General features: G+C 35.7%; 1 protein-coding gene across 1 annotated transcript in view; it reads right to left on the bottom strand.

Annotated features, from left to right (window-relative positions):
• Window positions 1-17,057, bottom strand: part of LOC135080731 (uncharacterized) — a 65,145-nt gene extending 48,088 nt beyond the window's left edge. Inside the window, exons 1-2 of the mRNA XM_063975443.1 lie at window positions 16,894-17,057; window positions 15,723-15,779 (exon numbers count right to left, since the gene is read on the bottom strand). Of these exons, the coding sequence (XP_063831513.1) occupies window positions 15,723-15,759 (37 nt within the window). The 5' untranslated portion in view covers window positions 15,760-15,779; window positions 16,894-17,057. The remainder of the gene's footprint in view (window positions 1-15,722; window positions 15,780-16,893) is intronic.
• Window positions 17,058-17,399: the final 342 nt, after the last annotated feature.

The following is a 17,399-nucleotide window of genomic DNA, read 5'->3' as shown; positions in this document are numbered from 1 at the left end:
TTTCCGTCACACGCTAGGGAATCAAAACCTACAAGGTACTTCCTGTGAACTCAGAATCTTGAAATTCGGCACGAAGCAACGTTATATAGTACAGATAAAGGAAAAATTGCGAAAATGATAAATTTGAAGTTATATAAAATTTAAAATATTATTTTTGCTTACATGACATAAAATATTTTTTTTATAATTATAAACTTACTACCTACCCTTTTTCACATGAACGCGTAGAGATATTAAAGTTGAAATTCATATCAAACACTTCTTAAATCTAATTGCCTCTAAACTGTGAGAAATTCTAAATCAACGCAAAAATTCAAAACGCTGAGGTAGGTACCTACCTATAATGCAAATATAGGAAAAATAAATAAATAAAAAATAATCATACCGCATATTTTGAAATTCGCCACTACTCGCAACGGAATCAAGTAAGTAATTTGATTTAATACGTCATAAATTGTAAACCGCTACGTTTGTACGGCGGAACCCTCGGTGTGCGAGCCCGACTCGCACTTGGCCGGTTTTTAAGACTAGTCAATGTAGCGGACATTTTGCTTGGAAAAGCAAATATTTTTGCTTTATTTCCTGAATACTAGACTGAAAATTTGATTATTAACTAAGTATTTATTTACATACTAGAGTTGACAGAGTAGCAGTTGCGTGCAGGTTTTCTTTAAAAAATATACTTGTTTTTACTTAGTTACTTTGGTTACATCAACGCCCTTAAAGTAACCTTATTAAAAAATTTCAAAGCACATTTAAAATAACAAGATAGTAGGTTCTCAAATTACACAAACCGCAAATGAAGGCACTTTATTTTTAATCTTATTTCTCGTTAATCAGAGAGTACAGTCTTTGCCTGAATAAGTGTCACCTTTCATCCAATAAAGTTAGACTGTTTTTTAAAGTTACGATTAGAAATTCAATATTTGGCTTAGCATCCTAACTTAATTTAACCTATTTTTATCAATTTTTTTAAGACTAAATTATTATATGACACTTGTTACTTAATTTAAAATCGTACCAAAGAAAAAAAACAATAGGTACACTCATAATTATTGTAAACTTTGATATCAACCCACAGCTCTTAAATCTTGAATTTTAAATACAAATTTTATGCAGAAATACATTGATTAATTGCATCAAGGCCCAAAAAGAGGCCTTTTTAATGCTGACTGTAGTTCGCCGACAAAGCCCGATAGAACAATGGCGACCGAAAGCGCTAATCAGCCGCAATCATCTGTTATTGTCCAAATTACGCAGCAGCTTCAACCGTAGACTTGTGGACGTCTAGAGAATTTAATAAAGGAACCTACTTAGTTGTATAGACCATCATTAACACTTAAACTGTATTAGCAATTTGTCAACTCCTAAATTTGTTTACCCCCAAAACTGTAGCGAAGAACCCTAGAATCTTCACTAACCTATGGTTAAGATTCCTAGAAATTGTTCAAAATCAATACCTAATTGTTGAATTAGAAGTAAGAGTAATTTATTTATTTATTTATTTAAGGCACAGCTACAGAGAACAAATAACATATTAATAAAAAACTTATTTGCTTCCAATTCATCGGCGTCATCACTTTGTATCAGGCGAGATACAGGCCAAGAGCTTCTGGGTTAAAAAATACAAACGTCTCTTGATACATACATGTATTTCTTTTTTCAGGCAATGACTTTCGCCAATGTTACATGTGCAGCTTTGATAGAGTTACATTGCGTTTTCATATCGACTTTTTATCCCATTTCAGTATCGTCCTCGACACATTTATGAGCACACGTCAGACATTTTACATAAAAGCTCGTAATGTCCAACATAAAGTGTTGTCAGGCAAATTGCGGGTCATAAGCGGGTCTCCGAGGAAATCTGCTGTGCCAAATGAGGCACGATGTGGACGGGAATATCTCACGTTTCGTTATAATTAAAAGGGTTAATGTAAATGATAGCAAGGATTCTGTTGATTAGGTAATTTTGTTCTGCTTATTGCTAAAACAAATATTTATATCAATAACAGAAATAGAAACATCCTCGGGTTATTCTTAAAAAGTTTGCAAAGTAACTGGCACTGTGCAAATACTGTATCATCAAATAATTCCTCTCAACATGAAACGTCGTCCTTTATTATAAACGAATCTGGCTTGAAAGACCATTAAATGAGAAGACACATAAAAGTAACTAACAAACTACTAATATGTGTATGAAATTATTCCTCTCAATAAGAAACGTTTTCCTTACATATAAATCCGGCTCGAAGGACTATAAAATAAGTAGACACTCGCACGCATAAAATAGGTTGACTTTAAAACCACTTACACTCGCATAAATTAACACATTCCGTGGGTGTTCACAAACATTTTGCCCTCCAAAACACGAATAGGGCTTCCTGGAATAATTTGAGGGTATATTTAAGGCGGGAAGTTTCGCGCGAGGCGATCAAGGGAGGCATTAAACCGTCGTTGGTATGGTGGCGCTACTGAGTTGCTAATAATTTCGCCTCAGGATTTGTCACAACAGCGTTATTAACATAATGGAAAAGGGTATAGTTGTCTCAAATAAAACATGCTAATAAACCATACTGTCTCTACATATTTTATTATAGTACGTCCCATATCTGGAGTATGGTCGGACTATGCGAGGTCAGGCTCTTTTGGATGAGAATGTAAAATTAAATATTACTTTTTTTTATAACATTTATGATAATGTGGGTTTCGGCTAATATGCTTTCTACAGGGTGTTAGGTAAATGGGTATATGAGCCGACACTAGCCCATGTTAACATAGTCATATAAAAAGTATGGTGAAGTCAGAAAATTGATATCTTCATTTTAATTATTTTAATTTTCATACAAATCGGTTTTTATAAAATTTATTTTGTATGACAATAAAAAAAATTAAAATGATGATATCAAATTTCTGACTTCACCATACCATTTATATGACCATGTTAACATGGGCTAGTGTCGGCTCATATACCCATTTACCTAACACCCTGTATGAAAATTATTTCTCTTTAGCGTTTTGTAAAAATACTAATTGAGTCTACAACTACAGTGTTTATTTGATACGTGAATTAAAAACTTTCTCCCGGCATATAATTATAAGGAATACGAGTAACTACTTCTTGAGGATAAAACGAAAATATTTAGGTGACATCATCCAGTAGGCATCCAGTAGAGGACTAGGTGGACCGACGATCTGGTGAAGGTCGCGGGAGGTGCCTGGATGTGGGCGGCGCAGGACCAATGTTGTGGCAATCCTTGGGGGAGGCCTTTGCCCAGCAGTGGACGTCATTCGTCTAAAACGATAGCTTAACCAAAGTGATTGTTGTGTGCCTACTGGTGTTTCTTTAGTTGTGACTATTGTCTGTTTTGCTCCTTGTTTGTTAATGAGGGCTATGGCCTTGATTGAATTAAATCGAGATGGCGCGGTTGATCAGGCTTTATGAATGAATCGTTTGCTGCTTTTGACAATCTCGTCTTTGGCATTTATTGGGCTATTCAGGTTTATGAAGATTAGCAAAGTAACAACCTGGATGTTGATGTAAATTGTGTGAAAAAATTTACCATCTTAACATAATATAAATCGAAATCACTTCCATTTGTTTGTTCCTTCAATAAAATTATATTTGTGCGAATCTCGGGAATTTATACTCCATACTACTAAATAAAGGGTTGTCCTGCAAGCTACATCTAGCTATGTAACTACATATAGAACTTTACATCATTATCTATTATATAAAAAAAAATATCACCAATTTGCTTTATTATTTGTGCATAAAGTTTTTTTCTTTATTTCGTACAACTCTAAAAGTCTGACCCTCGGTTTCGGGCCTGAGATAAGACTAATGAATTGAGCAAGTTTGCGGTAGCATAATTAATCTACACCTCTCTTAACTACACGAAAAATATTTTAATTAAACCAAGCAGGAAAACCATTAAAAGAAGATTACTGCTCGGTTACTTATACTTCTATGCTTATCCGTTCACCGCGATCGGGACGCTCAGTGGAAAACCAATTTAGATATCGAATATCCATTATAAAAGAAAGGCGCCTTATCGCGATACAATAAAACTGAGATTCCCAGATAAATGTGCTGTCGTCGCGTTTTACATACGGCCATATTTCTCCACCAACAGTTATTGAAAGTACTTTGTTATTTGAATACTACAAATTTTCCTACATAAATTCTGTTTAAGTCAACTTGTGTACAGTCGCGGAATGAAAAGGTTCGTCACCTTAGTGTCGGTTTTCGCTTGCACTGGGTACTGTAAGAGTCAAACCTGCCAACATAACAGTGCAAGAAACAGTGCTGCTAACATTTAAATAAATATGACGTTTGCTAACGAATAAGGTTTTGCTTGTTTATTTTTCTATCCCATCGGTGCAATGCAATGATTACATTGAGCAATTGACAATAGTTTTTTTTTATTTAATAGAAATAATAATGGCAGGTTGAACCAACAAGGTTTTAGTTTATCAATCATATTATTCTACTTGACAAGATAAATTGTCAAACAACTTTGATCTGAATAATTTTGAACTTTACTGACGAACAGTTAAAGATTATTTTCTCTAACTCGAGATTATTCTGTAACATAGTTTCAAAAGGTATTATGTGCTCGCGATTCGTTGAAGGAATCAATTTGAAAACTGACGAACCTTTTCATTCCGTGACTGTACATTTGCCAGGTTTCTTTCCAATAAATGGTCTACAGTAGTTCAAGGCTAGGTACATAATAGTATAATATTGTGAATGCAGAAAACATACGATATTACAAGCCTATTGTTCAGTAACATAATAATCATAAAAATAAAACGACTTTTGGTACCTAATATTGACATAAACATTTTGAAAACTACTCAATAATATTAACAGACGATGGAAAAATACCGTAAACCACGTAACAGATAAATATTATACCTAGATGTAAAAGATATTGTAATGGAGCTTTACCTGGCCTATCTAATAATCATAAAGTTTTTGTCAACAATCGATCTTTTGCTTTAAGCTTACACGTCTGAGAAGGCCTGAAAGTTAGCAGTAGACATAATCATAATGATCATTACATAAATAATCTTCAATGAGAACCAGCGTCCTACAAATACTTTATCGCTCTCGCATTCGTCTAAAAGCATTCTAAAACTGCTGTAAGTTCAGTTACACTGAAAACACTGAATTTTTGTCTGCTGCAAACTGGTCTGAACTCAATAACGCTTTAAATTCATTTGCCGTCAGCCTCATCATTTGCTGTCATCGCCCTCCTCATTCAATAACGTGTGGGGCTGCAGTGTAATTACTTTTTGTTCGCGTCACCAGCGTTTTGGAGATCCGTGAGAGAGTAGACCAACAGACCAAGGCATTATAGGCACCCGAATTCAGTCCTACATTGACTTTTCATCTGCAGATTTTCAGAGTATTTGATGAAAAAGATTTACGGTCCTCCGTGCCAATTGAATTTTGCAAAAACGACTGAAAAGTAATTCTTACTTGCTTAACGGAAGTGTAAATGCCTTTTGTCCTTTAATGCTTTCGATATGCCTTATTGGCGAGAGGTTTAGGAAATTATTACTCCACGGGATTTTTGCAACTAAATTAGAAAAGGTTAATGAAAGTTAGCTAATTCGTAATGTTCATCAAAATTCTGCAAATATACAATATAATATACTCTTTAATACTGATAACATAGTGCTATAATTTTTGATGACAAACGCACCATTGAATAACCCTCTTGAACCGTCGTCGCATTCTTTACAATAGTAGGTACGCCTTTATTACTAAACATAAGTCGTAGAGCTACGGAATCCATTGAAAGCATTCCATTCACACTTTCCTTTTTTAAAACTATCTAGATTTTCTGAGAGCAGCTCGAGTGCGAGTCAATATCTATTAGCATAAACCCAATATCGGGCAGCTGGCAGCTGCCCCACACCTGCCCGCTGCGATATGGCCGGGAATATAGATGATATTGCTGTTTGGATTCAACCAAATGTTGCTATTATGGATAATTAAATCAAAAATTGTGATCTTTGTCTGTACAATTTATCAATGGTCACCTGTGGAACAGGTTTTAAACAAAACCTATTTCAGGCACCGGTCCCACACCAACTTAGAATAAAGTTCAACTAAAACATAATGTTGTACAGTCGCAGAATGAAAAGGTTCGTCACCTTAGTGTCGGTTTTCGCTTGCACTAGGTACTGTAAGAGTCAAACCTGCCAACATAACAGTGCAAGAATCAGTGCTGCTAACATTTAAATAAATATGACGTTTGCTAACAAATAAGGTTTTGCTTGTTTATTTTTCTATCCCATCAGTGCAATGCAATGATGACATTGACCAATTGACAATAGTTTTTTTATATTTAATAGAAATAATAATGGCAGGTTGAACCAACAAGAAGGTTTTAGTTTATCAATCATAATAATCTTCTTGACAAGATAAATCGTCAAACAACTTTGATCTGAATAATTTTGAACTTTACTGGCGAACAGTTAAAGATTATTTTCTCTAACTCGAGATTATTCTGTAACATAGTTTCAAAAGGTAATATGTGCTCGCGATTCGTTGAAGGAATCAATTTGAAAACTGACGAACCTTTTCATTCCGTGACTGTACATATAACTATTGAAGTATTAGCACAGGTATTAGCCTAAGTTTGTGAAGGAAAATAAACGTTTTTTTTTCATGGTAGGTTAAAAATTAAAGAAGAATTAATTGATAAAACAAAGTCGATTGAAACGCTTGAAATACGAATAACGTATTAGAGCCTACTCTAATAATGCACACCGTTGATTTTTCGTCGGCCGATAGTTTAGTCGGGCAGTTGATCAGTATGGGCATGTATGGGAGTGCGCACACTACGCCGATTTGATTTGGCCGATTCTTCATACAATTTGAAATCGAGCACAACTATCGGCCAACTAAAAATCAACGGTGTGCGCCTACTCTTACTACTCGTAGATGTATTCGGGTATAGATTTACTTGATTCAATACGGTCTGGAGACTTAATTTACTGACCGTACCTGAACTGAATCATGTAAAAATTATCCCAGTTAATTATGGAAAAAGTTTCTAATTTTTTTATGTTGCGGTTGTTAATATGGGTTTTGGTAAGCCAATTTACGAAACCCTTTTGGTATCCTCAAACATCGTAATTAAAAAAAAAATCGTCTCTACATCGAATCACTTTCTTCGCATTTTACTTGATTAACTTACATGTTTCTTGCAAACTCCATAATTAACTTTAGATAAAATTACTTCACATAGAATCATAAGTTTGTTTTGAAGAGTTGTCAATTCAATTCGGTTACTTTGTCTGTGTAATTAATTTTGGAACAATTTCGCCTTTACGTTTCCGTGATCTTGATTACATTATGTAAGTAGTATGTACATAGTTATATTTTTGTTGCATTATGTTCCTGTTACATAAGTTAATAAGTCTTAATTTCATTTCATTATTAACAATAAAACATTCTGACTGTGCGTCTTATAAAAATCGATTCCATAAACAATCGAGAGTTGCACGCATCAAATAAACTCCAGCCAAGATTACACTGAGAGGCAGACACATCCCATTCTTGGTTATTTTTATTTTCCGATTTAGTACTATATCACTTTGGCCATCGTGAGCGTACAAATAAGTACATTATTTGTCGATTTACGGGCGTCACTCCCATTGGTCATTGGATGTCCATCGCGTTTTGCCGCGTCTTCGATAATTTAGCAGCCGATTGTTGAGGGCGTTCGTACGATTAACCCTGCACGCGGATTTTCTCGCGGTAACAAGTGATTTTTGGTCATTCCCGTAAACGAGCACAATCTAGAGTCTTCAGGCGTGCATATGTTTGTCTCGAAGCGCTGGTAGGGCCCAAAAGATAAGGAGACATGTAAAGTGCCCCTTAAGGGCTACCTTTTCTTTTTCTATTAATTACATTTTGACGTTCATAAGTGCCACTTGTGGTCTAAACTGAATAAATATTTTTGATTTTGATTTTTGATTTTGCAGTTTGGGTATATTACAATCAGTTGCAAACAAATCTAAGGCATGCTCATGGCCTGCTATTTCTAATTTAAAAAGGTAAAGGAAGGTATTAGAGACGTGGAAAGAGATGCTATTTTGTGTAATTAAAAGAATAATTCAATATGTTCATGGAAATCGAACGATAGGTCTAAAAATTCCATCATTAGTTATCTTCATCTCTTATCGCCATTTTGTACAAATTAATAAATAAACTGTCAATAATGTAACGTTTGCCCCCAAAATACACATGTTTGCGTATAATTGAATGCTTGCCGTTCAGATAGAGCATGATTTGTGACGGTTTGGGCCACGATGTTTGCGATACGATACGATGGCGGCGGAAAAGTTTAGCGAATCTTCATTATAATCAGATTAGGGCCGAAGGTCAACCGACTTCAGCCTAAGTACGGTTTAGTTCGATAGAAGGATAAAAATATCGAAGTGGCGATAAGAAGAGGCTGAAATGTTTGTTATGAATATTGTTGTTATAAAGGTTCAATATCTTTTCTAAAAATCTATTCTATAAATAAATTGATTTAAAAAAACACCAAAACTTATTGATAAAATAATGCCAAATATAGTGTCCAGTGCTGCATCTCAAAGATATACTACACAATTTCCTGATATGTTTTCTCTTGGCAAAAAGAAAAAAATCTATGATTAAAACTGAAATGAAGTATTTAATACCTGCCTTTAAAATAAGTAAGTATTCATTCTGTGATTACAGACATTAATAACTTAAGTTACATAGAAAATACCTTTTATAAAAAGTTCAAGCTTACTTACTAACTTCAGTCAGTGATCGCTCTAACAAGTTCTTATTCTCCGATTGTTTGTGACAACATCTACAAGGCCACCAGCAAGGACTAGTTTGCTATACACCCTGTATCTATACTTCATAATCGACCTTTAAGCAAGTTGTGCCATTGTCATTCAATGCCAGTGTGACGTGACCTCTGTCCCCCCTGCAGGCTGCAATACCCTTGCATTCCTTTTCACGGCTCTACCATAAAGTTAATATAGGCCTAGCGAAATAGAACAACAAAGAACTGATCGAGTAACAACGACATCACACATCTCTTTTTATCACGAGCAACACTGTGTGATAAAAAGAGATGCGTGATGCCGTCACTGCACGTCAAACATAGCTGTTTTTTGCAACTATTTGACAGTTCGGAGGCACTTAGTGGCACGCTGAAAATTTGAGCTCTGAAATATTTTCAGATATTATGTGAGTGAAATCGTGGATGTTTATGAGAAATAGTGCCTCAGAAACTCGGTGACTGGTTCAGTGATTGATTTATTATACAAAATAGTGAAATAATCCTGACAACTGACACACAAATAATATCCAGTGTCATCCAAAATCGGTTCCGAAGGAATATTAATTATGGGCTCTACAGACGTTCAATGGTCATACAGGGTGCATTTATATCTTGAACTTCATAATCGACCTTTAAGCAAGTTGTGCCATTGTCATTCAATGCCAGTGTGACGTGACCTCAGGCACCCCCTGTAGGCTGCACAATGCCCTTGCATTCCTTTTCACGGCTCTACAGAAATTCAATAGTCATACAGGGTGGATTTTTCAAGATTGTTGAGATTGGAGAAATCGGGGACTATAGGACATAGTAATATAATGCTCCAAGGAATCTAAACACACTTGCTCGTGTAAGAAACGCTCCTATAGATTTTGTTAAGTAAATAACTTCTTTCATTATTACCTAAGTACTCTGTCGCTTTAATACTCGTAAGCAACCTTAGCCAAATAAGAATAAATATTACGAAATTAGCGATAGCAGAATTTGACTGTCGATTATTGGAGGCGAAGTTGAAAGCAAAGACGATCGGCATAGCATGGAGCAGAGCTGACGTATTTATTTATTTATTAGGTATATACTACAGTTGACCATCGAGTTTTGTTAGTATCGTATGCGGAGACTTCTTTTTTTCTGAGAGATCTTTTCGTTCCTGGTCTGCTCTGTCCCGCTCAGTGCGACGTATCTTATATGAAAACGGCGCACATCGTTTCTCCGCTACACTCAAACGTTTCCATTGAACCTGTGCAAAGATGGGGCGTGTAAATATTGAAATTCTGTAGTTGCTTTTAACACGTCGTCTCCCCTTGCCTTGGTGGAAAACGGGCCTAACTGGGAACTTGAACATTCAACACCAGTGTAAACAGAAAAACATTTCATTGTACTTTTCATCCGTATTGAAACTGTACTATATGGCCCAGTTCGTCAGCGTCTGCGAACAAGCTGTGAATAGCTTGATTGCGAGTGCATTAACGGAGGCGCGTGCCACATTGTTTCATTAGCTTGCTTGATGCCAGCGAAACAATGGCTTGTAATTTTTCAGTCGCGAGTGTTTCAGTTCTGTAAGGCTACAGACACATGATATTTTGTTGTAATTTGTTTATATTTTTGTATTAGGTTCACATACTTTTTGGAGACGAAATAGCATATTAAGTATTGGGCTAAAATAAGCGCGGTGGGACGTTGCGAACATTTTTTTTTTTACTTTACTGTAAATAAGTATTTTCACTTGTTGTCAGGCGTATTTTTCCGAACCTATACCTACACTTTATTAAAGTTAGTCTAGTACTGTAGTTGGTCAAAATGGTCAGTGACTGTGTTTTGAGCATGCATGAGTTGATATACTAGTACAAACATTATTGAAAGCCACTGATTAGTTTCAGAGATGGATACCCTCTATTTCTGCTCTATTGGGTATTATGCTCTATGAATGTTAAGGCAATTATACCGGGCAGATACTTCAGGGTCATATCACATAATGTTGCAATCTACATGAAGAAACAAAGCTTAATTAATATTGTAATCCAATGTAGACAGTTTATTTTATTTGAGATGTTACTTTGCTACATGCATAATTTAAATGCAAAAAAAAACTTTTTTATTATTATAAATCCATCTTCGATATGTCTAGATAACTAAAAAACTAAATAGGTTTCCCTACACCATTTCATTTCCACCTAAAGAACTTGACAACACACAACAATACGTATTCGGCAGTGTGGAACACAGCTTCAAAGTTTCTCATCAGAAAGTCAAAGTACTTTCCACTCGATATTAAAAATGTACCCTTAGAACCGATTTCCATGACAAAGGTGGGGCTGGCTGCTCCTTATCTGGGGAGAGCAGGAGTTTGAGATTATTGCGACGGACGAGCCTTTCGAGGTAATCGTGAATGGGGAATCAGATTATATGCCTGAGCAAACAAATGATCAAATTGTAAGATCCTACTAATATTATAAATGCGAAAGTAACTCTGTCTGTCTGTCTGTCTGTCTGTCTCTCTTTCACGACAAAACCACAGAACCGATTTTGATGAAATTTGGCATAGAGATAGTTTGAGTCCCGGGAAAGGACATAGGATAGTTTCTATCCCGTTTTTTGAAACAGGAACGCGCGTGTTAAAGTTTTTCTGTGAAAGACAAAATTAAACGCGGGCGAAGCCGCGGGCGAAAAGCTAGTGTTTAATAAACTTAAGCATTTTGTCTGGAGTGATAATTGGGAAGTAGGTTAGGTATCGGAATGTCGATTCGAGGTAACGATCGATTGTTAGACTGTGAGCAAACTCTAACATTAACTCTAAGTATAATGTAACTTTACTTCAAGAGGAGTGAACGGGAATATTTTTTATTTGTGTACTTCTTCACTCTAAAAAATATAGGTAGCGTAACCATTGAACGATTACTTTCTGTCATATGTACAGACGACGGCACGTCAACGTAACCACTGTGTGTTCTTGTGCAGTTGTAATAAGAGCGAAATAGCAATAAAAATGGGTAGCCTGATGTGCTGTCTTTTTGTACAATTTGCACATTATACGTATACGTGCATTACTACTCAATGTAAATTTAACAAACTTAACTATCACGCTTTTGTGCCATTCCCAATGTAATAAAACACACCAGAAATTAAATTCTTGATCATGTTATTCGTGTTTATTGAGTGACTAACTCACTTATGGTACAGAGGAGATGTACACAGAGGGATCATTGCAACTGCACATCAAGCATCTATAGGTCTCCACAAGAGGCAGCCTCGGGTCGAGCGGCCGCCTAGACCAGGGTTTCCCAATATTTTTTTGCCAAAGAACCCTAATTGATTATACTTTTCCTAGCGGAACCCCCGTACTACTCCGCCCGCACGCCCTGCCCCTCCCTTGTGCGTAAACAAGTCGGTGCGCGCGAACAACGTCGGTCACGAAACGTGGGATAATATTTTTTACGGAACCCTTGCGGCCTTTCCACAGAACCCCAGGGTTCCGCATTCGGGAACCGCTGGCCTAGACCTATCTACATCTACACTAACAAACATCCTCTGGGGCTGGTACTGCTGCTGCATCTGCGGAATCCCTCAAGCAGCGCAAATATGTAGGTCTTAGTAGTACCTAAATGTTTGAGCCATTTAGGGTCGAGACGCTAGGTCCGTGGGGACCAAGTGCTCAACAGGGCATTAGCCAAGCGGCTGATTGACTGTACAGGTGATGGAAGAGCTGGCGCATTTCTTGGCCAAAGAATCAGTTTGGCCATTCAGCGCGGAAATGCAGCCAGCATTCTGGGCATTCTTGGACAGCGATTTGGGACATATTTTTCATTTGTAAATATTTAGTCCATTTAGGTAGGTAGTTTATTTCTATGTATAATATTTTAACTTAACTTATTATTCTATCACAATTTAAGTTTGAAAAAAAATATATTAATATTTGAAAATGGTTGAGATTTGAAAGAGGGTTTCATTTTCATTATTTTCATTAATATAGGTGGTACGAAGTTCGCCGGATCAGCTAGAAACCTATAATTTTAACCTAATTTGTGTCAATTATGAAAATTACTTATCAAAAAGATTTCGATCATATTTAGGCAGGTTGTGCTTGCTTACTTGGCAATTTACCTACTTTATTGATGATCACCAGTCATTTGAAACTCACACATTTTCTGTAGGTAGTGATAATGAGAAATCTTAAAACAAAATTGAACAGTCTGATATTCTGTGGACTGTAGTACTACCTACCTCGAAATAAATTAAAGCCTGCAACAGATTTTATTCGTGGTACAAAGGCAGGGAGCACTTTGTCTAGCTCTACTGTGCTTAGCGACGGTGCACGTGCAAAATGCGATTACACCAATATTTCACACAAAATACGTTTGTTACAAAGCTTTTTCATTTTCACGAAATGCTTGTACAGTTTATGGACTGTCTAATGAAATTACAGAGCGAATTCTTGGGCAGGTAATTTGCTTCAACTTGAAAGGGGATTTAGACTCTGAATTTACAAAATAACATTACAATCACTAGTGATAATATTAATTTAAGTTCGAGAACCAATTCCTAATATCTATAATCTTTATCAGCTCTACATTTTTAAGAGCTATTCAAAACCTACTTCGTAAATTAATAGATCAGTAATATGCGTACATATTAATATCTGTCTAGCTGGAGCAATTAACCCAGCAACTAAAACAATCCAAAACTAAATCCGATCTTCTTTTGCCAGAAAATTTCAGCCCCGAAAACACCCGTGACCATTTCTCGCTAGTTTTCCAGTAGAGGCATACATTGTGTGTTTCGTGAGAAGGTTCGTACGTTCCGCGAGCGTTACTAGTCAATGGTAGCTTGGGTAAGCAAGGGAGTTGATAATTACATTGACATTGGGGAGGCGTTTTATATCGATCGGGCTTAGTTTTATGAATGGCTGGTTCGCCGGGAGTGCCGGGCCTCTCCCGGCCCTCGGAGGGGGAGGGAGGGAAGGGGGGGCTACTCAGCTGATGCGAGACGTGACATGATCATTAGCCTCCCGATTAACTTAAGTGCGAGCCGAGAGGATGTGTTAAGCGCATAATTAAGACTTTGAAGCAATGACTTGCCAGTCGTAGTATGAGATTAAACCTTTTTACAGCTCAAAAGTTATGTACCTTACTCGTAAGTGAAAAACGTTTTTGCAAGCACACTTATGAGTTACATTGAAATTGCAGTAGAAACAAATAGCTAGTATGAGGATTATCTGATGATGATGATTACAATAGCCTGCCTGGTATTGTAATATTAAATACCTACGGTAAATTAGTTATCATTTAGCTACAATCAAATTTGATTTCATTATTTTATTTCTAAAACTGTTTTAATCTTATTAATTATGATAATTAAAGTTTTCATATCAAGTTGTGAAGCTGCCTTTCAACTTACACTTAAACATTATTCACTAATTTAGAGATTTCATTTTATTAGAAACATAAAAAAAAAACCTACTTTATTACAAATGTTTCCATAGGTTAGATAAGTAGGTACTTGGAAACTTTGAGCTCTGATATTTTCCCGACTTTGATAATAGAGCTCTAGTCGTTTTGCAAAAAAAGCCTTAGTTCTATTGAAACTGACTTCCCAACTCGTCAATAATGAAGCTACTTTAAAGGTTTCCTTTGTATCGACTTGGGTACTTAAATGTTCTTCTTCTAATAAGTGCGAAGTGCATGTTTACTTCTAACAACTTCTGATAGACATTGATAGAAAGCTCTTCTTTGCACAACACACACACTGAAAGATAATAGAATAAAATATTGAAACGGAAACATTTAGATTACAGTCCTTTAAAATCTAATAAAACTAATTACTATTTATATTATAATGTACTACATAATTACTCCTAATATCAATTTCTTCGGAATGCAGGCCGATCGTTTATGAATTCAGAAATTAAGGGCGTCGGTCGCACATATTAGGTAGGTAACTAAAATTCATTATTAAAATCATGTTTTATTGATGAAAACAATCTGCCTAATTAGTGAGCAATGATCACAATAATTATGTGGTGCTGCTCTATGTTAATATCATCAACATTGGTTCAATAGTATTAATCCTGAATACTTACGTATCAAACGATTTCAACATTTTGGAATAGTATAGTATTAAATGGGCTCGTAAATATTTCCAATACTTACTAAACGTTTTGAAAGCACTAAACTTTTGTATAATTTTTAGAAGACGGTTTACTCAGTAAACAATCAAAGCGCTGCATCTAAAAATACAGGCACCATTCCCAACATACCCGTTTAAATATAAATAGATTCGCCCCAATACTTTACATAATAAAGATTCGCGAAATCCCCAGCGCCTTGAAATCTTGGAGGAGCCTCGCGCCTTTTAAATATTAACTTTTTAATTTGAGAGCGAGATAACGTCATTGGCTACATTCACTTCGCCGCCATTGAAACTTCTTTGGCCTACCTGTGAATGGCCGTTTTTTTGGCCAAATATTTTGTGAATAATACAGAATAATAATTGGGGCGGACAGAGTGGTCTTAAAATTTTATTGTATGACACAATACGAAACACAAAAGCAATTATGCGCTATTTTGCCTTTCTGACTTAACCTTTGCCAGTGGCTTTGCTTGCATGTATTAGATTGTTACAGAATTACTTTACACTATTATGTAAACTTGCAGATGTTCTGAAAAATAAATAGATGACAGGTATCGTGCCAAACTAATGAGTAACTACTTATATTTGTATCCACACAATCATAGTGACTGAAAAATCATTTTCTTCGTAAATCATACTTATGTGAAGATAACCTAATTTTCGTTATTATTACATAACGCGAAAAGATTCCAACAAATTATTTGAAGATAATCCCACAAAATATTTAGAGTAACTTGTTATAAAAATAATACATACCGTATTCATCTTTGTAACGGCGGCATAAAGAGAACATCCTGTTTGTGCCCTGGGGACCTGTAGACGAAAGGTATTTTTGATAAGGGTATTCAACTGACAAAATAGTTATACAATCTCTTTTAAAATACTGGGGTTTCGAAAAATGTGATCTACATTTTCAGGTGGGTTTAAAGTCTGCCTAGACTAATTTAATATTTATGAAGATAAAACTATTAGAGATATTACTTTAACTAATTAAAAATCTACTAAATAACTTATTTCCATTTATGTAGTGCGTGATTTTATTTTAAACTCAATCCAAAAAGTAGAACTACGAAATAGAATTTCGTAGTCGCTCGTAGTCTCGTAGTCATATCAGGAGCCGTAGCAGCCGAACGCTACGAGAAACGCTACGAGCTGTAGCAAATCGAATAAACACGAGTCAAATACGATTTATTGAATGAAGACAGTTCCGATGCTTATTCAGAGGGATACTGAAGCTGTTGTTGATGATAAGCTGTGACATTTTAATGGAATGAAAGCTTATGGAGGAGAATAATAATTAAGGATGATAGAAGTATTTAATGGACTAATTAATAAAGATTTTGGATGAGAAACTGTATATCTGGATGTAGTAGAATTACAAATTCTTAATCCTTGACACTTTGGATTTTATAATCACAACTGGATAGCAGGTTAAAAAGATGTAGGAAAATATAAAATGTCCAACTTTGCAAACTCATTGATTAGCTAAATAAACGAAAATAAGTTCGTTAAGTTACAACGGTTCTATATCAGTACATTTAATAGATTTTTTACTTAAGAGTTTAAATAGTAAATAAAGGTGTAATAAATTATTGAAATTGCAGTATGAATGAGAACCCTGTTTGCTGAATTAATTAAACAAAAACAAAAATAGGTTACATGCATAATTTAAAAAAACAATTATTTTAACATTCACAAACGACATAAAATGATACTACGAAAATCTTAAACATAAATTAAAAACTTAACTTTATACGGGGTGAAATGTTCGTGTATGCTTTTCGTGCTTTCTACAGATACAAATAATCTCTACAAAAATAAATAACGACTGAAATTAAATGAAAAGGGGTATATTTCCCAAGCACTTGAACTAGACATCCAATACTATAGAAATGTGGACCTACATCTAATCTGTGCTGATACCAACCTCGTTCGTCCTAGTCTATCCGCCTGGCCGTATCGTGACCCATTTTAAAAAACACTAAAAAAGTGAAAACGTTTGAATTTCAAAAAAGGAATGTCAGAGCCACAGCACATAAAAAAGTTCACATGTGTGACAGCGTGGAGGCCGGTAGCGGTTTGAGCGCACGGAGGTTGTATAGCGACTGGTGTGGTTGTCATTTCGCGTGCGTCGGGAGACGTCGGGCGGGATCGGGCGCTCCCGGAGCCAGGACGAACGGAGTCCATCAACGCAGTAAATAATGGCTGCACGGTGAATTTTGATGTCCACTTTGGACCTGATGAAAAATGCAATAGGCGACGTTATTGCATTTAAAATTTGTTTTACGGTGGCCTAACTGCCGCAACGCTGAGAGAGTTAATCTCTGAGTGCGCTCATGATAATCAGTTACGTAGAGCCGAATCGGAACTGAATTTAGATACACTCTTGAGATTTACACTAAGTTGAAATGTTTGAATATAGCTTAGAATATA

Source organism: Ostrinia nubilalis, chromosome 18 (assembly GCF_963855985.1).
Source record: "Ostrinia nubilalis chromosome 18, ilOstNubi1.1, whole genome shotgun sequence".
Classification (NCBI taxonomy): Eukaryota; Metazoa; Arthropoda; class Insecta; order Lepidoptera; family Crambidae; genus Ostrinia; species Ostrinia nubilalis.
This window is presented reverse-complemented; position numbering and strand designations above follow the sequence as displayed.